This window comes from Felis catus, chromosome B3, assembly GCF_018350175.1.
Source record: "Felis catus isolate Fca126 chromosome B3, F.catus_Fca126_mat1.0, whole genome shotgun sequence".
NCBI lineage: Eukaryota > Metazoa > Chordata > Mammalia > Carnivora > Felidae > Felis > Felis catus.
The window spans coordinates 19,141,567-19,164,525 of record NC_058373.1 but is presented as its reverse complement, the minus strand read 5'-3'; the positions used below and the strand labels follow the sequence as shown (position 1 = coordinate 19,164,525).

The following is a 22,959-nucleotide window of genomic DNA, read 5'->3' as shown; positions in this document are numbered from 1 at the left end:
TCTCCTAACTTCTAATGCATTCTCAGAGAATTACTTTTTGTCATAATGAAACTAAAGTCATTTAGAATTTTTCTAAAATGTTGTCTCTCTCTTTTTAAAAAGCATTAATATGGATTCATGGAAGAATGGCTAGCGGGTATAGGTTAAATCCAACACCCTCATAGAGTTTGGGCGAAGACTAAATAGGTTGGACCTATAAGTGCCAAGGAATCACCTACCCCCGAAGGGTAGGTCGGCAGTGAGCACTCCCTTCTGCCTCCTTCTTGCGGAAACCCCCAGCCAGATTGCCAAGGAATTGGCTTTCTACAAGGATCTTACCATAATCCCTAATCTTTGTTAAACGTACATTGGCACTCCTCCCCCATTCTCTTTAAAATGTCTATGTTCATGTTGGGCTTGATAAAAGGCAGTGTTGGAACACAAAGATAAATATCTGGGTTAGGAAATGGTCTGGTTATATGAAAAGATGTAGCAAATAGTCATTTATATCTAGAACCAAGGAATTAACCCACAGAAATCATTTAGCTCGGGGCCTCAATTACCTAGAACACAACCGAGAAGAAGGATGTTAAAAATAAAAAGACATCATGAGCACACGAAAAGGAATTCACAAAGTTCCCACGCTGAAATGTATGTACTATTTACTCTTACTTTACTCTAGCTGCTAACTACCTTAAAAAAGCACCACATTAAAAGAAAGGGCTTTGGGAAAGGAATGAGGAACAGAGGTGACAGCTAACATACAAAACACATTCTGACAGCGTGGAGGCCCCCATAACCCAGAGAGGACAGACGATCTGCTGCTGTACCAGCTTGGGACAGCCTTGTCATCACAGCCCATCATGGCGTCACAAAGACCCCAGTCACAGACGTGGGTAAGACACCTTAGAAATATTTCCATCAATAATTTCTAAGTACAAAGCTAGCTCATCAAAGTCCGTTTCTACATCTATATGCGTATCTTTTGCTTCCCTTTCATTAATTTTCAAAGAATTGTGTCACTCCAATGGCTATTTTCAATTGCTGTGAATTTTAGTCATTAGGAACACTTGACTCCCCAGTGATGATAGGCAGGCAGAGCGACATCTCATCCAGCTTGTGCATGGCTTGATTACGGTCTCTGTCCTGGATTCTGCTGTAAAAATTCCAAAGCTCACTGAGAAGGAAGCGCGCTCTGCGAAGCTGCTGGGGGAAGACCGTTTTGGTAACTCTCTCTGAAAGCGGGGAAGTCTCATCATGGCGGGGACAAAGCACAGAAGGCCAACTCTTGCCGGGGCAGGTGGGCAGAGGCACCTTGTCCCCCATGTGGAATCCAGGGCTGAGGGCATCCCTTGCCTGTAGGACGTGCCTGTCTGACTTCTGGAAGCTCAGCTTCTTCAACATGAGGCCAGGCCCCCAGGGAAGCACGTGGAATAAGCCAGGCTACAATTACAGGTTTATTCTTCCAGCTGAAACCAAATCCAAGCGTTCACTTTTGCCATCCAGCGAGCAATCACTCGGTAACAGCGAGAAATTAATAAGTGGGGAAGAGGGGTTCAGTTAGCGCAGGGACGAAAGCAGAGCCAGAGCGGGGGGGGGGGGGGGCATTTGTCGGAAGATGAAATTTCGTGGGTTAGCAAATAGAGACTGTTAGTGAAAACTGCTGATTCTGGGTCCTTCCTGGTATCAATTCCAAGGGGGAGGGAAATGAGAAGACAGTAGAAGAGAATATAAATAAGGAAGATGGCGACAGATTGCAACGATCAGATGTCTGTTATACTTCATCTCCAAGCATGTGCCTCCAAAAAAAAAAAAAAAAATTACTTGGTCGGTCATGACATTGGTCTGTAGTCCCTCCTAACCAGCAACTTAAAAAACAACAACAACAACAACAACAACATTCAGACTCCTCAACTTTGACCATATTTTCCCATCACAATGTTGCCAATTTAGCAAGATTTTTTTTTTCTTCCTGCTACACTAGTAAAGTAATCTTGGAAGTGGTTTCTAACTGTTGATTTTCTCTCCACGAAAACAAAACAAAAACACAAATAAAGAAGGGGTCAGTAAGTGTGGCTTACCAATTATGCTGCCTGTATTGTCTTGAGCCCCAAATAAGGAGAAAGTCTCCAGAAAAAAAAAAAAAATGTTCTCTTCCACTTGTGAATTGGTATCAAATAAACCTCACAGAGGTATGAAATTGTTACACCAAGCTGTAGGCAAACTCGAAATTTCCTGAAGAAGAAAGGTGTGTTCTCCGAACTGAGCTGGAAAACCACAGCTGCTCTGAGGAGACCTGGGTCCCGGGTGGAGAAGACGGGGTCGTGCAAGGGAGGTGTGCTGGCGCCATTTACAGTAACTTCCATCGGACTTCGGCTAAACTCAGAGGAGTATGTTTTCAGAAAAGGAGAGTTGAGGGCAGTTTATTTTTCACAAAAGAGATCATAAAAACGGGAGTTTTAGTGAACCAGAAACTCTTAAGGAGAATCTCTGTTACCGGAAGAAATTTTATAAGGGAAGAAAAGGTCCCCCTGAAGTGAAAGAGCTTGGTATCCTCTGAATCTGGGAGGGGGTGCCCAAGGGGATCCTTCCCCCACACCAGGGTCACATAGCAGAGCCCGGTGTTAAAACGGGAGAACAAATGAGGAAGTTCCGACAAGGTCGTCCTTCTGGAAACTGGCCTTACCCTAGGAAATGGCACCCCCAAGGCTGGGGCTCAGACCCGCCATTTCTTCCATTAGCAAGAAGTACCATGAGTCAGGTTTGAAAAATAACAGGCCTTCACTGGCTCACACACTGCACCCCTCCCCACCGCCTGCCCCGGGCCTCGATGGATTCTGCAATTCTGTGTCTCCTGCTTCTTTCCTAGGCCCCTTCTGCTGTCTCTCCAGCCAGAGGCTCCCTCAGCATTGCTCGCCAGGGTTGCTGTCCCTCAGCCACCACCACACAGGCTGCCTGGGCCCTGCAGGTGCTAGCAGTAGGCCTCTGCGGTGGTGGGTCTGCAAAGACAAAACAGGCAGAGGCCTTACCCTCCACAGGGAAGGAGAGTACAGTGGCCTGACATCAGGCCACAGCAGCCATCATCACCCGGGAGCCCCTAAGTCTCCAGGTTCTTTGGAGCCTCCCCCTCCCCATCTCTTCTCAGCCTTAATCACATACCCTGCTCTGTTCCACTAAGAAAAAAGGGGTGCCCAGCAAGACAACAGACTGGTCGCTCTGTGAATCTTCTAAGATCCTTCTCTATATACACTTGTAAAGGGCCATAAAGAATCGCAGCGAAAGAAACATTCCCTGTGGCTTCCTTGTTCTGATAGGACTCAAAAAGGCAGAAAGAAAAAGGACAATAACATAGGTGATTTCTGGGTTCTGCCTCCTTTAAAAAAACCCAACACTTACGAAACAAAAATAAAACCAAACGTCACCACCACCAACAGGCAAGCAAGCACCAGCAGTGTTAACGATCTACAAAGACGTAGGTACTATTCTTATGTTCCCAGAGCGTGTGGTGGAATTTTTCGCTCCAAAGCTGATACTACTTACGGAAACTACATTAAAAATAATCTCCAGCGTTTATGGTGAAGTGTCTCCACTGATTACAGAGCCCTCTGAAAACAGTTAATTTAAATGTCATGTGATCTGAGGCAGAGCCGACATTAAGTGCCAAGAGACCCAAATCTGAAGGCCACACATAGTGGCCTACAACTTTCTCCGCTTGATTAAAACTATTTGAGAGGCATAATTGCTACTTTTGAAAGTAAAATTGGTGGGGGAATTTTCTAAGTGCTGTGTCAGCTGGAGTTGGGGGCTAGGGATAAGATGCAAATTAAAAAATAAAAAGGAGGGAAGCTGGGGAAAGAGATGCCAACGGAGGCTCTCGGCCTGCGACCCTGCAGCGCTCCCCATGTCCACGGCCTCCAAACAGCCTCTCCGTGTCCTCCCACGGGACGCGCTCCCGGCAGCCCTCCGCGGCCGGCTCTCCAGGCCTCGCCATCTTCCTTTCTGCCCTAGGCAGGTGATCTCACCGCCCTGCAGACGCCCGGCCTCCCAGCCCGGCACAAACCAGCAGAGACTCCACAGGGTGCGGCGGGGCCTTGCCACCAGCGCGGCTTCCCAGGCCCAGTTCGGAGACCTTCGGGAACACATTCTCCGTCTGTCAGCACCAGTGCTTCTGGGCTCCAAGGCAGTTTCACCAGGGCTCACCTTCCTACTTCCCCTCGCTCTGCTGGTAAGCCAGGTAGGCTAGGCTCGGAAGGTAGGACGTCTCTCCAGTTGGCTCCCGATGACATGGTTTTGGAGTCTACAAGTGGCGGGTTCCCAGTGCAGCGCGAGCTCCGTGACCAACTCTCGGTGTTCTCAGGCACCCTCTGACCCTCCCAAAGCCTGCCCGTTCGTCCCCGGAAACCTTGTCGCAGGGTCTGCGGGAGACCGGCGGGCCCGAGGGGCCGCGGCCCGTACCTCCACTCGCCTTCAAAGCGGGCCCTGCAAGGGCACGTCGGGGCCGCGCCGGTGGCAGCCTGGAGCCGCACGGGCGCTGCGCAGCCTCCCTCGCCAGGCTCGGTGGCTTAAAGCGCTGAGCCCCGCCGCCCGAGGGCCCGTCTGGGACGGCAGATCGCGGAGTCGCCTTCGGGATGCGCGGTGGACGCGCTCGCTCCCGGGAGGTCCTGCGCCGGACGCCGCTTGGAGAGGGCCGGACCCAAGCGGAGAGGCTCCGGTCGCGGGAACGCCGGGCGAACTCGACTGAAGGCGCGCCGCCCGCAGCGCCCAGCACCCTCGGAGCGGAGCGGTGGGGCTCCCGGCCTGCTGGCTCCGCATCCCCGCCACCCGGGCCGGACAGCCCAGCTCAGAGCCAGGCGACCGTCGGGTGGGATGGGCGCCCACCTTACCTTGGTAAACTTGACCTCCAGGCTGCGGACGGGGCGCGGCAGGGCAGGCGGCTTCCTGTCCGGCTGCCCGTTCTCCACGGTCCCGTTGGTGGTGGCCATGGCTCTTCTGCGCTCCCTGGCCCGAGGCGCCCGAGTCTGCGGCGCTGGCTCCGGCCTGGATGGTGCGCAGCTTGCTCGCGGGGTGACAGCTCCGCGCCGCTTTATGGAGCGACCCACGCCTCCCGCCCAAGGGGGCCGTCTAATTGGCTGCAGGACCGGAGGAAGGGAGGGCGGGCGGGAGGGGAGGGGGCCGGCCCGCCTCACCCCACCCCGCCCGCCGCCCCTGCGGGAGCCCCGCCACCCCCCGCCCGGCCACCGCGCCGCGCGCGCTCCCCCGCCCCAGAGGCTGCCCTTGGAGGAGCTCCCCCGAAGAGCCACCGGGCCCCGGAAGTGCCAGAGCTCCCGCAGCGGGCCAGGGTAGGGAGCGGGGGCGCCAGGGCCACAGCGCCCGGCCCTTTCCCCGAGTCGGGCGAGCTCTCCCCGCCGCACCTGCCGCCCCCTGCCCGCCGACGTTCCGCGCACTCGGCTGACTTCGGTCGGCGCGCCGCGCTCCGGGAATGCGCGCCCCCCCCCGCCTCGGGGCCTGAGCCGCGTCCGGGGTCGGGGCGCCCCACGGGGCGGCCCCGCTTCGCTGCCCACGTGCCTGGGCCTGGAGTCCGGTCGCCAGGTCCCCGCTCTCAGGACAGACGCCCGCCGCGCCCCACTCGGCCCCTTGCTGGGACAGCCTCCTGGGCCCTGCTGGCCCAGATGGCCAGGACTTTCCCCGCGGCCCTGGGGCTTCACAGGCCGAGGGCCAGAAGGCAAGAAAATCGTTTAGCCCTTCCTCTGGCGAGCTGGGCCTCTGTCCTTAACAGGCGCGGACCGCCCTGCAGCAGGGGCCCTGGACTTTTCGGATGCATAAATTATACCTCAATTTAAAAGAATGAAGTAACAAAGAGAGAAATCACATCAGATCTTTGCAGCTTTGTGTTTTAAGAGTTGGGTGGTTGTCAGGTAGGTTGCTCCTGATTTCCCAGGGAAGCCGAGGCATATTCGTCTCCCCTTGGTTTGCCCGTTGGGAAAAGCTCCACCAACCCCAGGGACTTGCCCCGGGCCCCATCTGAGACATGGAAGTGGCTTCTCATGCTTGTCATACCTCGGGTTTCTGGAACAATGATGTGGGGCATGAACTCGGCAACAAAAGCAGTGGTTTAATCCCCAGTTAGGCTCAGCCCCTCAGTCCATTTCCTTCTGTGAGTAATCTCAACTGGGAGACCGGAAATGGCGGCACTCCTTGGTGTCTTGATGTCCTGATGCTCTGTTGGTTTGGCGGGCCTCAGCGTCCCTCTCCCTTTCCTCACTGCAGTGTTACTGTGTGTCCGTCTGAATAGTGGAGTAAACAAACTTTTAAGCTTTTACAAACTGATCATCAGAACACCTGCCCTCTGGGGGTGAAAGGGTCCGATGCTGTTATGGGTTAGAACACACAGGTGATGCAGGGGAAAGGGATAATGGGTCCCCTCTGTGGGTTAGGGCCGACCCACATCAGTGAGTCTGTCTTCAATGCCAGGCTCATGAACACTGAGGCGTCCGGGAGCAATGCTCCTCCCAGTCCCTGGGCTCCCTGCCCTGCCTGACTGGCCCCGTGGCCCCCATTCAGCTCTTGGAAAACTGTGGGTGGATGTCTCATGTCAGGGCCCCTGGCTGGATGCTGAGCCCAGGAAGGCCTGCAGGGTCCTGGCAGCACATTCTCCCTGCACTGGGGCCCAGGCCCCAGTTTAGAGAGTTTCTCAAACTTGCAGCCTTTGTCGTGCTTGGTGCAAGGCTGGTGGGTGCACCAAGCACGACAAAGGCTGCAAGTTTGAGAAACTCTCTAAACAGAACTCTCATTCCAGAAGTTTCTGTGGGACTCTGGGTGGTTGAACTTAAATCACTGTGCCAGGCTTTAAAAGAAAAGTCTGAAGATTTGTAGAAGCAACTGTGTTTATTAAATAACCACTGGTGGGCACCTGGGTGGCTCAGTTGGTTAAGCGTCTGACTTCAGCTCCAGGCATGATCTCGTGATCTGTGAGTTCAAGCCCTGCGTCGGGCTCTGTGCTGACAACTCAGAACCTGGAGCCCACTTGGGATTCTGTGTCTCCCTCTCTCTGCCCCTCCCTCACTCGTGCACTCTCCCTCTCTCTCACTCTGTCTCTCTCAGAAATAAATAAACATTAATTTTTTTTTTTTTTTAAATAACTGCTGGCTGTCTGGGTGGAGGCAAACAGGGTGGGGCTTAGAACTCTGCTCCCTCAGAGAGTGGAGCCTGTTTGCTCCGAGCTAGACAGCTGCCATCTTGCTCATCATGAAGTCAGACACAGAGGCCACCTCAACTCACACCCAAAGACGCCCCCTGTGACCTGCAGCATCTGGCCTTGGGGGCCAGTTGCAGTGACGTTGACCACCTCACCTGCAGCTCCTCCTGTAGACAGCCACCCACATGATCCTGGGAGGCTGGGATCAGAGCAGAGCACCCAGACACAGCAGGCAGCTCCCCGGGAACAGATCAGGAGAATGGGCCTGGTTCCAGACTTGTCTAGACCAGCAGGCTACCACTGCTCCCCTGTCTTGCCACCCAGTGGGAGGGATGAAGGCAAGATGCTCTTCTCCCCATTTTACAGGTGAGTAAACAGAGGCATGCAGATACTTGCCCCAGACATCGGCAGCCGTGGAGAAACCAAGGCCAGACTGTGTGGGGGTGGGTGGTGCAGACTGTGGAGGAGGGATTTCTCTTACCTTCTTCTGTATGTTCTTTCACCGAAGTGAGCACCTGTGGCCTGTGGCCCCATGTCTCTGGAGCGGCATAGACCACAGGGAAGCTAGGGGTACAGAATGGGAGCAGTGACCCTCTAGGATATGCCTATCAGGGGTCAGCCCCTGAGGTCCTGGCCTCCGAGGTGGTGACCGCAGTTGCTGAGGGAGGAGGAAGGACCATTTTCTCCTACAGTCCGCCACTGGGTGTCTGGGGGCCAGAGAGATTGCCTGAATGCCAAGGTACCAGAGGTCCAGCCCCTTCTGACCCCATCCCCGATCGAGATTCCAGCTGTGTGTTCTTGGCTTGGACATTTTATCACGCGGAGCTTCAGTTTTTCTTTTTTTTTTTTTCTTTTTAAATGTTTACTTATTTTTGAGAGACACAGAGTGTGAGTGGGCAAGGCAGAGAGACAAAGAGAGAGAGAGAGAGACAGAGAGACTCCGAAGCGGGCTTCAGGCTCTGAGCTGTCAGCACAGAGCCCGACACGGGGCTCGAACTCACAGACCGTGAGATCATGACCTGAGCTGAAGTCGGACGCTTCACTGACTGAGCCATCCAGGTGCCCCTTCAGTTTTGTTTTGTTTTTTTTTTTCAGACAAAATAATCTCCTTCCCACTTTAGAATGTCTGGGGAAGCCCAAGCAAGAACACGGTGCGAAGGAATGCTTTACGAACTGTAAAGTGCTGTATCCATGCCTCTTCTTCATTTTCCTGTTCTCCTTGGAGACTAATTCCTCTGAGTTGGCTGTTCTTCTGGGAAGTTAGCAAGGTCTCCTAGCTTCTCTGACTTGTGTGGAAACTTCTCTGGATCAACACTCTACCAATTTCATTGTAAAAAATATCATTTTTGTTTTGTATTCAGCTTTGTGGTGCTATTGCGCTGCTTTCTGGCGTGTCAAACTATGAGCCCAAGACGTTTCATGCTGAAGCTTCTTGGCTTCTTTGCTACCATTTTGCACCCCTAGCTTCCCTGTGTTGCTGCTGAGACATTCAATAAAAGTAATGATGAAGACAAAAACTAAGATAAAAATCAAAGTTAGATTACCTCTCCACTCCTCCCCCGGCATTGAAAGCTCAACCGAATTCCATTTTTAAATTCATAAAACACCGTGGGAGATACTGAGGTCTGCAGTAAATGTAATTAACAATGATGACAGCAGTAATGGATCCCACATTTTGTTATACTTTATTTCAAGTCTGCTACCTAAGCCTCCACGGGGGTGCCCAGAGACTTTGGAGGGTTCTCAGCATCCCCACAGTTGGTGGCTGGCTGCAGAGCTGTCGCCCGAAGGCCACTCACCTCACCCAGCTTCTGGAAGTCAAGGCCAGGCTCTGGGACCCACGGGCGTTCGGAACACTTTCATGGAAAGCCAGGCTTCTCAGGCGAAGGTGGTTCTCTGCAGTTGGGAAGCAGTGAGGCTCTTTGGTGCCTCAGGACCGGTGACCTAACCTCAGTTTTCTTGACTATGAAATGGGCTGATAGATGCCCTTGAAATGAGGGAAGATTACCTTTACTGCCAGCATCTACCCACTGGTGTCCACGAAGTGGATTCCACCATTCATGCGAATTATTCAATATTGCCTAAACTTGACTTGAGTAGGGAACTACTTGGTTTTCACAGTCACTATAACTCAAGATCTGTCAAGCCCGCTCTACGCTTCCCCATCATTCTGTCCTCAGGGAACAACCAAACTGAGTTGTTTTCCTGTGAGTTTTCATCCGTGGTCACACCAGAGACAGGAGCATCCAGGCCTGAGGAAGATGAGCCAGCTGACACCCAACCATGTCAAAGCAAAAAGGGCCACAAAACCTCTTTTTCCAGCTGCTTCTTTTCCAGGTCTTTTGTGGACCTGAGGGAAAATCTTCACACACAAGATTGGTCTGAGGTAAATCAGTTTTAGGCCACGCAGAGGCAGAGAATCAACTATATCAAAGCAAAGAAGATACACAAAATATTTGTGGGTCAGGCCTTGGTGAGGCCTCACACATGCTTAGCCTGACAGTTTACGCTTCTGGAACTTTCCCCCTGGTCCACCTTCTTCTACCAGTAACACCTTCGTCTATTAGTGCCCAGACTAGCCCACAGAAGCATTAAGAGTTGTCATCAGTCCAGGAAAGAGTATGGCAGATAAAGTAGGGACAGCTGGTTGACCGCCCAATTCTTCGCTTCTTTCCTGCCATATTATTGAGGGCAGCAGTGTGCTTTGATGAGAACAGCGTGCCTCTCTCGCAGACAGGAGTGGTTAATGAGATATAAGCCAAAGTCTTTGGTTTTGGCTTCTGAATAAGCTCTTTATATGGGGCTGAGTCATCTAAGAGGCCCTTCTTCCTTCCTGCTGCCTGGAACATAGATACAAGGGCTGGGGCTCCAGCAGCTGTCTTATGACCATAAAGCAATTCTGAGAATGGAAGTTATATGATAAGGAAGTTGGAGCAGATGCACCGGAAGAGCCTTTGTCCCTGATGATCCTAGAACCAGGCTTTCTGCCCTGGATTTCCTCCCCTGGATTTCCTTCATGTGAGCCCAGGGTGAAATCCTATCTCATTTCAGCCTGCGATTTGGGCTTTCTGTAATATGTGGTTGAACCTAATCCTAAGTGATACCACTGGCTGCTTAAATCATGCTATATCACCATGACTGGAAAAGCAACTCTAAACTCTTCTGAACTCTGGTGGAGTAATTATGTTTTCTTTATCTCTATATACAATGAGCAGCACATCTGAAACCTTTCGCCATCTCTACCTTCTTTGGCTTTAAGCAAATGTTCTGAATGTCTGTGCTCAGATTTATAGGAAAATAAAAAGCAAAGATAAACCTAACCATGGGATGGAATAAATGAAGCTAGCTCATTCATTCATCCACAGCTTTGATGACCTCAATTGGATGGTGATGTCCTTCCCAGGGAAGAGAATCTTTTTGGTACAAAGGCTCTCATGGGGCTGGGCAGGTAGCTCACCATCCCGTGGTGCCCGGGGGTATTAGCTGTTGGGGCCTCACCCTCCAGCCTACTGAGGAAGGTACCAATGCTCAGATTGCTGATATGACCGCACCATTCCCCGGGCGACCCAGATCTGGAAGCTGCTTGGCCAGGCCAGCACTCAGGCCAGACTTCTTGTTTTAAAGTACACAAAATGTCACTACATATAATCATTGCATCTCCCTTGGAACACTCCCCACTTCTCAATATTGCCGCTGGACTTTCTCAGTGACGTGAAGAATTGTTTTCAAAATTTGCAACCCTCTTTGAAATTCAGAGATTCTGAGTTTTGAACCAAATTTGAATTATTTTGGGAGGGGGGTGAGCTCAATTTATTCTGGCAAAATGCACTTCCTGGTTAGAAGGAAAGGTATTTAAGGGGCTTATAAAAGGGTTCTGGAAGATTCTTGGACAAAAAGTGGCTTTCACTAAACAATTGTGCTCAGTTAAGCCTAAGTGAATCAGAAACATACATATTAAATTTCCCTTGAAATCCACATGGGTATAAAAATGTTGGGAAAGGGGGCTTAGCAAGATGCAGTTTGCCAAACCCAAAATGTTTGAAAACTAATTTGAGTGTGTTAGCTTGGCGAATCACTCTTGGACTCATCTATCCTAGCCCCACAGTGACAAGACTTTCCTCTTGCCTTTCAGCCGGGACTCCCTGTAAAGGAGCATCAATTATAGAAGAATCTTCCTTTGGATCTTTGCCATTATTTGAATCCTGGGGTAAAGATGGGGATGGAGAGTAGAAAAGTTGTTAAAATCAATGTTCTCACAAAATAGCCTGGGGATCCTGTTGCCTTTGCGTCTTTGTGGTATGAAAATTACTCAAGCAGTGCTCTGGAAGGTCCCCTGTAATCAGAAAGTCTCTATAAAGCACATTCATGTCTTATCATATGTTTAGGCATAACAGACGGGAAGCCTATTTAGGTATATTGTCGTGTGGGTTTTTTTTTTATATGGTTTTATGGTGATCCTAAAACAGCCACCCTACTCCCAGGGGAATAGACTAATTAGTGAACTGCAGCATTTTCAAATTTCTAATGCTTTTCATTATTGAGCATAATGCAAGAATTGAGTTTATATTATATTATATTATATTATATTATATTATATTATATTTTACTACATTATATTATAATCATTAAACATAGTTTATCAATTAAAAGACAATGGACTGGATAAGGTGTATTTTCCACCAGTCATGGTAAATAAGCGTAAATATTGGGAACAAAAATAAGAATTACAAATTTCACATGGCTTAAGTGTACATCTTATAAGTTCCATGGACACTTCAATTATTGTGCATTTCAGCCCATCTCTTATCCCAGGAAGTACCAGCGTTTGCACCTGCTAGCCAATGTCCGGTGGTTCCACTGCACTCCTCCGGGTGGCCACTAGATGTCATGGGACCAAGTTCAGTAGGAAGTGGCCACTAAAGTTTTTCCCACTGTGAGAAACAGGAATTTCCCAACTTACAAATAAATGGTGTTGCAAAAGTTTATTGATAATGCCCCAAACTTCAAACTGTATCATAGACACAATGCTAGAACTGGAGATTAGTGCCCAGACTAGCCCACAGAATCTCACTCACTTCTTTATGAGCCTGAAAAGGGGTCCTAACTTTGAGATCAGACACATGTGGGTGTGACTCAGACCTGGCACTTGAGCTAAGCGCTTCGCACCTCTTCCTCCACTTCCTTTTCTGAAAATGAGAGTAAAAATTCCTTCCCAGCAAGGTCACGGGAATGAACAAGAGAGCAGGTGTGATGTGCCAAGCACACTTGCAGTAAAACAGACAGGAAGACACCACTGCTGCCCAAATCATAATTGACCTGACAGCATCATGCCAGAGCCCTGTCCTTATTGCCCTCCCAGGCATCACTCCCTTCTGGGTGCCATCCTTTCCTGCCCCTCACACAGGCAAGATGGCCAAGGACCCTCTAATGGAAATTTTCCGAGAGACTGCAGGAAATAGACTTTTTTTTTAATGCCAGAGAATAAATATGTATAAGCCTAGGAGGTCAGCCTTATAGGCAGACAGACTGGATAGGATTCCCATTAAGGCATTTATTGGCCTCATTATTGAAACTTCCTGGGCTTCACTTTCCACATCTGTCAGAAGGGGACGGTGGGACCTCCCTCACAGCCTGAGAAATGTAAATGAGATCACAGATGTGACAGGGCCTAGTCTCTGCCTGGTGTATGGTGAATGTTCCATGTATGCCACCTGAGATGCTCATGCGAGTGAGACAGACCCCAGTCCCTTCCTTCATCCCTGGCCAAGAAATTCCCAGCTGAGTAGGCAGCTTCTCAGCCCTTCTAGAACCTTCTTCCTGGTTTTCTCTCTGATGGATGTCATAAGTGGCTTTCAGTGGCCCCAGATGCCAGTGGACAGAAACCCTTCTCTGGCTGACTCCTGGCCTACTCCCCCTGAAACACGTCCCCTCCACATATACTTATGCTTCATCCTGACATTGCAGACACTTCCTGGGCTCCTAGAAATCTTTTTGGTTTGGGGGCTCCTGAAAGTCCCACTTTGCCCTAACTTGTTTCTCTCTCCCTCATTTCATCAGATGTATGTTAGGGCTGATTCTTCCCAATTTTCTAGTGCGTACTGGCCACAGGGTTTTCTTCCAGGCTGACTCTCAGGCATTAGTAGGGCACTTGCAGCACTGCAGAGAAGGACCTCAACTCATCATCAGTGTGGTGATTGATTAGTAATGTCTGTTGTGGGCACAGGGGGAAGCCCTAGAAACCAGCCTTCTCACACTGAACCAAGCACAGGAATCAACTGGGATTTTGTGAGTGTGCAGACCCAATTTGTGGGTCTGAGGTCAGGATTCTGCACTACATACCAGCTACTAACAAGTGTGTAAGAAGCTTCCTCTCTAGATTGGCAGCATCAGCATCTCCTGGGGGCTTTTTAGAAATGCAGACTCTCTGGCCCTGCTCTAGACCTACAGAGATGGAATCTACATTTTAACCAGAGCCCCAGGAATTCTGTACGCACATTGTGGCTTGAGGAGGGCCACCAGGCTCTGGTCTCCGGTTGGCCAATACCTGGCAACTTATGAAAGGCACCCCCAACCCCACTTGCACCCCTCCCCACCCCTAACCTGAAGCCCACTTTGTCAGGATGGCTGAAATGAGTCTGTTGTATCTCGTGAGTCTCTGTTTCTTTTCAGAGTGGAGATCCACCTTAAGCTCATATTTCACCATGAGCATAAGGAAGGTCCAGTATGCACTCCTAGCCAAGAGCAAACTCCCCCCACTCTTCAGAGGCTTGTTATAGTGTCTCCCAAAGGAATGGCTTTGCAGAATTATAATGAATACAACTTTACAATATCAAAGACCAGAAACACCAGGGCAATACTATGAAGAAGAGGTTGTAACTTCATTACATGGAAAAAATGTTCTTTATACTGATGTTGAATCCTGGGGCTTCAGGAAGTCAGCTTTAGCAGAATGGGATACAGACTTGGAGAAGGTAGGGAAGATCACCCCTACCTTGACCTTTGATGAAGTGGTGACATCAAAGGGGTTAAATGTGGACAGTGGACAGTCATTGGAGAAAATGAGCAGCCAGGGCAGGGAGATGGCACCAAGCCACAGGTCTCTTTGTAGGAATGTCAACTCTAGCCATTGTATATACTCCAGCTCATGGGGTAGCTACATTATAATATACATATGATTTTGTATATGCAAAAGATAATTTTACATCTATTTGTGTAGTCATTGATTCGATGTTGGTTTTCTTTTCTTTTTTTAATTTTTTAAATGTTTATTTAATTTTGAAAGAGAGAGAGAGAGAGCACAAGCAGGGGAGGGGTAGAGAGAGAGGGAGACACAGAATTGGAAGCAGGCTCCAGGCTCTGAGCTGTCAGCACAGAGCCTTCAGTACACAGCCTGACGTGGGGCTTGAACCCACAAACCCTGAGATCATGACCTGAGCTGAAGTAGGGTGCTTAACCAACTGAGCCACCCAGGAGCCCCTTGATGGTGGTCTCCTTTAAGAGACTGAACTCTGAGGGCAGGAACACTGTCTAGTTTCTCCCCTCTTTGCCTAGCCAAGTGGCCATCACAGTGGATATATAAAAAAAAAATCACTAAATGTTGAGTCAATGCATTGTTTTCATCTTATGTTATGGACTTAGGCCAAGGTTCTGGTATCCAGCATCTTGGCTTCAGCAGTTGGTGGTGTGACCTGGGCAGGCCTCTAATCTTTGGCTTCCTACTCTGTAAAATAAGACAGTTTAGCAGCACACAGCTATGGTGCTGTGCCACCAGGGTGGCTGGTGTCAAGGTGCCCAGCTGTTCTGGAAATGGGCCTGTCCAGGTGAGGGGAGCTGGTCAGGCTGGGTGGGTGCTCACTCTTCATCTTCTTTTTTTTTTTTTAATTTTTTTTCAACGTTTATTTATTTTTTGGGACAGAGAGAGACAGAGCATGAATGGGGGAGGGGCAGAGAGAGAGGGAGACACAGAATCGGAAACAGGCTCCAGGTTCTGAGCCATCAGCCCAGAGCCTGACGCGGGGCTCGAACTCACGGACCGCGAGATCATGACCTGGCTGAAGTTGGACGCTTAACCGACTGCGCCACCCAGGCGCCCCACTCTTCATCTTCTTAAAGAGGGGTTCTCCAATGCCACAGTGCATACATTGGCCAAGGTCAGGGTCATTTTGCTTCCGATAGGATGGAATGGAAGGCTAATTAAAGGAAGAAATTTTTTTTCTGAGAAACTTGAACAAAGGCTGGAAGAGAAAGAAATATTTTCTAGAGTGGAATTGACTATAGTATGAGAAGCATGCAAAAAAAGAAGGCATGGGGCGCCTGGGTGGCTCAGTCGGTTAAGCGTCTGACTTTGGCTTGGGTCATGATCTCTCAGCTCATGAGTTTGAACCCCATGTTGGGCTCTGTGCTGACAGCTCAGAGCCTGGAGCCTGCTTCCGATTCTGTGTCTCCCTCTCTCTCTGCCCCTCCCCTGCTCACGCTCTGTCTGTCTCTCTCAAAAATAAATGAACATTAAAAAAATTATTAAAAAAAAGAAAAGAAGGCATATAGCATAGTGGTACTATGTTACTCTCCTTTTTGGCTCCTAACCCCTCCCACTCAGAATCAACTCCTCACACCCCGCAAGGCTTCTCCTGATCTGTCTTTCACCCATGCACACCAGGTGCTGGCTGTATAGCGTGTCTTTCTGTTCTGAAAAAACATTCATCTAATTTCTACCTCAGGGCCTTTGCAATTGCAAATTGCTTCTGCCTGGAATGCTCTTTGGGGACCTCTTCTGTCATGAGAGTCTCAGCTCAAATGCTGCCTCATTAGAAAGGCTTCCCTGCCTAGCCCACACAACATCCTTCCCTCACAGCATTCTGTTCTACTGTCAAGTTGGCTTTCTGTCTGGACTCCTGCTTCTAGAATCCAAATGTAAAACTGCAGAGACCCCCCACCCCGCAACACACACACACACACATACACACACACACACACACACACACACACACACACACACACTAGCCACCAGGGGGCATCATTGACCCAGGGCAGCTTGGTACTAGATAATGGAAAGTGGCCCCAAATACTCAAAATGCAAACGGTCATTTAATGTTCAGTACATTCATCAACTGTGAGTTGGATAGCTTATTTGTAAGTCTGCAGTGAATGCACCATGGTCAATTCGCTTTCTAGAACAAATTAAAGTTCTTGAGTTGGAATAATACAAACAAGTTTTGTTTGTTTTCCCACCCATTCCTGGGATGTTAATAGATGAAATGACATTCTCTTGGTTAGCCTATGTTGTAGACCTGGTGGAGACCACAGAGATCTCTGAAACCTATTTCTTTATCTCACAGGGAAATTCACACTGGACACAGAGGGCCAACATTGTCCAGAGTCATGGTGTTAGTTCTGACTGAGCCAGGATTAGAACACCCAGCCACCTGGTTCCCAGCCACGTGGTGACTTCTCTACCAGGTGGAAATCCATGATCCCTTGCATATGCCAAAGCACCCTCTTGGTTTTTATCTTGTGAGAAGTAAAAAGGTCAATCCTGAGTGAAGTGACTTTCTGGGAAGCCAAAGGATTTTATACTCTGTTAAAGCATTTTATGAGCTGGGCATGATGACTACGGAAAAATGGGACATGGTCTTTGCTTTCAAGGAGTTTCTAATTTAGCTAGGAAAGTATGTCCAGGTAGAATAATGTATCATATGCCCTCCTGGAGAGATAGAGGTAAGAGATGGTACTCTTGGGTACAGGGCAGATTTTTAAGAAGAGAAATATTCAAGGCCATACACTTGGACCTTTGTGTTGTCAACTCACTTTGACAAAATAATAGCTGGCAGCATTGACTCAGCTGCGTTGATGGTGCCAGAGTCCCAGCTTCACCTCTGGTGTTAGGATCACCCTGGGGCCGTGGGCCTGGCAAGTCTTGGCCCAACGTATGGCCTCAACACCCTGTCATCCTTCAGACCTGCCATTTCTGCCTGGCTCCCAGCATCTCCCATGCAAAGCATTTCTAGGGCATGCTTTAAATATGAACAACCCCTCAGGGTATCCCCAAATGGCTGTAAACTCTGAAAGTGCCAAAAATAGCCTGATTTGGGCTGTCACTAGGTGGTGCCTACATGTCTGGATGTGAAATAAAGGCCACCAATTTATAGCTGAGCCGTTTTTCAAAGAAGAGGTAGTACCCCCCCCAATCTCTCTCCCTCCATTGTAGGGCTGCTTGGTGTGGCCATCTCGGGCTTGCTGCATTTGGGATCCTGGTTCTCAAGAGGGAGAACATTTTTTAGTTATTGCTATTTCTTAAAGCATAGCACACAGCTATGAGCTATCACATATAGATAACTACTTGGGCTCTGCCCCACATATAAGGACTAGTAGACAAACGTACTTTTCTCCCCCAGTTGTGCTGCATTTACTGTCTATTACATACATTAAATATAAAGAAGCTAGAGTATAAGTGGTCTGGCATTCTGTTGTCTGTAACAGCTCTTTCTTACCTACAGTCCTCTCTCATCTTTCAAATGATCTAGCAACTTCCTTTGTGCTAACCTTTGTGATCGAAGAAACTTAGTTTTGGTAACTTTCCCAACCCACAAAACCAATCCCATTTTAAGGTGGAAAAGTGCAGTGTAACAATGGCATTACTGTTTTTTTGTTGGTGACATGAAAATGTGCAAGCCTGACCCTAACACCAGTCACTGTTGAAAGGTACTGCCTTGTACAAAATAACAAACCAAATCCCAAACTGTCTGTTTATGGTCATCACGGTTCACTTCATTAAGCCATAACTCTGATTACATTCTTTCTTCTGCCCTACCCTGAAGGCTGAGCTCTGAGGCCAGGGGGCCTGGCCTGCTCTTCCGTGGTAACTGTTCGTCCAAAAACACATTTGGGCAAAATAGATGCAGGGTGGACAAAGGAAACTCTCAAGCTCTGTGGGGACCTTACTTCAGGGGCTTCTTCCGGGCCCTGGAGTCATGTTTCCATCTCCCACCTCCTGAGCACCCACCCAGGGAGGCCCCTGGTTCCTGTTGCACCTGCAGAGATTCAATGGGGGAAATTCCTGGCTGAGGAGGGAGAGGGTGAGGTAGGCAAGGTGCATGTGGGGATATGTTTTAATCTGCAACAATGATGCAGAGGGAGAAATCTTAAAAGAATGGGATGAAGTGGGACAGAGGGAGCCAATATTTGGAGCACACGGCAGGTGGTCAAAAATAGACATTTTTTTTGTTATAAATGAATAAATGTAAGTAGGTGGTTTTCCTTCTGAGTCCAAATTAGTCTAAACACGGACTTCTCATGGGCTCTGGCTCTCGATATCCTGGAATCTGGATTAACTCCATGGAAAGCTGCATTTTTTCAAGTGTGCCCACCCAACGGCGGAACCATAGGTCAAGGGCCTCCCATTCAACAAACATGTATAGGGCTGCCATTATGAGCCAGACTCCAAGGCAGGCACTGAAACTCCAAAGGTGAAAAGAACAGATACACTGCTGACCTCATAGCTCCTACAGACTGGGGAGAAGACAAACTCAGAAGGAGGAGCTGGAAGTGTAAATAGCCATCAGGAGAGGTGCAGAAAGAGGAGGACTTAGGCTTAGTTCAGCTAGTGACAGAAACTGGAAACCATGGTGACTTAAAGAAGACTGAAGTTTGTTTTCACATAAAGGAAATACAGAGATGGGAAGTCAAGGGCTGATAAGACAGCTCCACACTCAAGCATCAGAAAACCTGACATCTCTTTCTTTCTTCTCAGCCATCTTAGCTTGTAAATTCCATCCTCAAGTTTGTCCCAAGATGGCTGCTGGAGGTCCCAACCATCATGGCCACATTTCAAGGAGACAGGGAAAGAAGAAAAACTGCTTCCTGGCTTAATTATCCTCCTTTTGAAGAACTTTCTCTGAAGCCCTCCCAATGTCTTCTGCTTACATCTCCTTGGCCACAGGTATCTATAAACCTGGGAAATGCAATTTTGTTTGTTCCAGCTGGCCCCACTGCTGCTCCCAACAACATAGGGGTCTGTTGGTCAAGAGGAAAGGGGAATAGGTGTTGGTAGACAACTAGCAGTTTCTGCTACAGAGACCACGCCTAACCCCAGAAGACCATTCTGGAGAAGTGTCATCTTCAAGTAGAAAGAAAACATGAGTCAATTAGGTGGAAAGCATTGCAGATGAAGAGAACCAACTTCTGCATAAAGCCTGGGGTTAAGAAATTTCATGGAGACTTCAAGGAACTCATAGGAGTCCAGTGTGGAACTTTTGCCCCTAAATCTAATTCCCTCATGTGCTTAACAGTGTGCTTTAGCTTAGGCCCAATGGGAACAAGAGTCTTCTTATCCATCCTAAGAAATATCTGGGGTTGGCATTCACATTAGAGTGTAAGCAGGTCTCCACTCTCTACAGAGGAACAGACTTGGAGGATGGAGGGAGGTGAAGAGCTAAGGTGCTGGAAAGGACTCTGCAAGGGGAGATGTACCCTTTCCTCTGGCTTCTGGGCTGAGGGCAAGGGGCACACGTGACCCTCCTAAGCAATGGCTGGGGAGGCTACAGCTGTGAGACTCTGGTGGCATCCAAGAGGACCCAGCATGCGGCTACCTGTTTGCTGATTTCACATCATGAATGTGTGAAACAATATTTTCCCATTACAGCCTCCCTAGCTCTTGGACCCTATGGCAAAGACTACTCTAAATGCCTTTTGTTGTGATCTCACACATCATTTAGGCATGTGAAGGGGGCCTGGAGGGAACTCAGCTAGATCTGTAGGCTAGACAAATGTCAAACATGTTGATTTTTTTTCTTTCCTTTCTTTTTAAAAACAAATTATTATTTTTATTTTATTTTATTTTATTTTATTTTATTTTATTTTATAATTTTATTTTTACCTTTCAACAATTGGGCCTGCCAAGCCCACTCCAAGGAAAGAACCTACATTTTGAGTTAGCCCCATTTTCTGGAACTGGTGGGAATGTCTTCATTTTTCAGGTTTCCACCTGTGGTCACCTCACAAAGCTCCTCGGTCCTTCCATGTCTCATCTCTTCTGCATCCCAATTCCTGCTGGCTTGATTTCTCATCCCATCTGCTGTGGGCCAAGTGCCCAATAATTTTCCACGAATGCCTCTGTACCAAAAGGTTACATGGCTGCAACATACCCAACACATACACTCGCCGCCACCTGCCCCCCACCAACCCTGGCCAGAGAGCCATTGGAAAGTTGTGTTTACCAGGAAGAATTCTGGCTTTGCAAACCAGTGATCACACAGCCCCACTCCATGGGCCAACACGGTCCCAAATACTCCCCTTCTCCCATGAGCTTCCTACCCCTCACACAGTTGCTGTTTGGAAAGGTGCAGCTCAGGAAGGGAAGTAAAGGTGGTGGCATCATAATCTGGGAAGAAAAGGACATTTCCATACATTCCTCTGAGGTCCAGCCTGTTGTACATATTGGGCAAAATGTTTACTGTTGCTCTTTTGATAAGTGAGCTATAACTCTTTAAATGTGTCCAAGTCATCACTTTTAGGAGCTGATTCTCATCTCTTAGAAGGCATTACATTGCTTTAATATGCAACAGTCTAACATAACATTAAATCATTTTTTAAAGTTTCATCTAGTTGAGCCTGAGCCAAGGTATTCTTGGGTTGGGTTTGCACATCCACCCTTTTTTTATATAGTTAAAAAGAAACACACGACAAAATACCTATCGAGTGATTTCACTCTTGCCAGCATCCAAGAGTGATCTGCTTAAGTAGGCCCTTTTGGTTTCCAGGGGCCCCACAGTATGGCTTCACCCTCAGGATCAGCAAGAATTCTTGGAGTGCCCACCACACACACCAGACTGCAAAATGAGACGTGGGAGGACGCGGTGGGCTAGCCACAGGTTAGAAAAGGCACAGTTTTCTAGGGATGCCAAAGACTCGGTTGGAGAAACAGGCCAACCCAGGGCTGGGAGTGAAGTAAGTGATTGCACCCCTTTCATAAGTAGTGCTTTAGCAAAGCCTTCCTGTCACCTATGCTCCCTCTCTGCAAAATCCGCTTGGCCACTGAGGCCTGAGTGAGGGCAGCCTTCCCAGGAAGGAGTCTTTCCTCCCACATCAAACCTTTCTCTTTGTTCCTCATTCAGGCCACCTTTTAAACAGCCCTTAGAAAATTCTGCTTTGGGTTAGGTTTAATTGTTCACATATCGATCTCCTGGCTGGTAAGAGAAGAGCCATGTCTTGATCACCCTAGCAGCTTGTTGGCCTTCCAGAGCTCTCCGTGACCTGGGGAATGCAGCAGAACCTCCCAAACGCACAGGCGGAGAGATGGGGAGTCACAGCTTCCATTGCAACGTCCGACCTCCTATCTGGCACTCAGCACAGACCAAGCACCCACACCCCGTCCAGGTTCCCCCCATTTTGCACTTCGGCCCGATCCCAGTGTTGCCCTGGGCCCTCCTTGGCCCACACTGGGGATCCCTCCAGCCCACCCTCTTCCTGCCTGGGTTCTTCGGAACATGTAGCAAGAGGAGGAGACAGAAACGTGGGTATATCCGGTGGGTGTGAGGGGAACTTCCGCCCAGTCTTGGCCTCTTCCGGGAGAAGGCCGGCGCCTTTGGGAACCGGCTGTAATTAGGAAGGAGGGGTGGGTGAGCAGAAAGGCCCGGAGGCTCGTTTTCAGGGGCCCAGCAACATTTTGAAGACCTCCTAGATAATCCCTGCTCTGCCCTCACATAGGTCCCGGCCCCATGGGAGCCTCTTCTTGGGCCTGGCACCGGCCTGGCCTCTGCCCAGATGCGGGGCTGCGTCTAGAGACCCTGAGACGCCATGAGCAAACAGGGTCCTGTGTCGCAAGCCCGGGCCTCTTCCCAGAGCCTGGAAGACAGTCTCCCTGGGTCTGGCTTCTCCTCCCCAGCCGGCTTGGCCGGTCTGGAAACAATGACTGCGGAGAAAAACTGCTTCTCACGGGGGTTTTCAGAAAACCGCGGCTGGGCCTCAGCAAACAGCTTTTGCAAAGGGCTGTGGCTCCCAACTATATGCTTCAACGCTGGGAGGGTGCAGAGGAAGTGACAGAGACAATAGACAGTATTGTGTCTTCTCCCAGGAAGCTCTGCTCTGCGTTGCTTTCAGGGAAATTGACTCTGGGGCAGTTCGGTCTGTTCCAAAGCAACAGCTTTATGTGATTATGTTAGTCCCAGGCTAGGACGAACCCGCCCTTCCTACCTCATTAACAACAACGCCAGCAGGGACCAGCCATGCCATGGGGGGCTCTGTGCCCTAATTCGTGGGGCAAGGGCTGAGCGTAGGAAGTCGTAACAACAATGCATCTTGGAGCAGAAGCTGTCTGTGGAGGGAGTGCAGCTTTGATGTGGGGCCCTGTCCTGATTAGGCCTGACGGCTGGGGCCCCAACAGTGCTCTGGAAGGTGGCATAAGCCGGGATGGCATTTGGGATGTGGGTTTTTGCACCTGGGTCTGATGAAGTTTGATGAGGTTTAACACATGCAAACAGCGGCTTTTGTTCTGCAGGACAATGGCCTCCCCAGCCTGGACCCAGTCTGAGACCCCCGTGGCACCCGTTTCCTCCCCGTCGCCTCTTGTCACTCTCCTCGTTGAAGTTTAATTAGGACAAGGAGCTTTCACAGGCTCATTTCTCACTCCAGCAACTTTCTAACACTTCCTAATGAGGAGGCCACAGCCTGAGGACAGGGGGAAGGAGAGGAGGCTGTGAGGAAGGAGAAGACGGTTGGGGGGGTGGCTGGGAGGGGCGAGAAGGGGGTGTGTGGAGAAGAGCAGAACAGGCACAGAGGAAGCTCAAAACCAC

General features: G+C 49.4%; 1 protein-coding gene across 1 annotated transcript in view; it reads right to left on the bottom strand.

The window, feature by feature from the left end:
• The window catches only part of ALDH1A3 (aldehyde dehydrogenase 1 family member A3), a 38,917-nt gene extending 33,825 nt beyond the window's left edge, over positions 1 to 5,092 (bottom strand). Inside the window, exon 1 of the mRNA XM_023254989.2 lies at positions 4,863 to 5,092. Coding sequence (XP_023110757.1) covers positions 4,863 to 4,961 — 99 coding nt within the window. The 5' untranslated portion in view covers positions 4,962 to 5,092. The remainder of the gene's footprint in view (positions 1 to 4,862) is intronic.
• Positions 5,093 to 22,959: the final 17,867 nt, after the last annotated feature.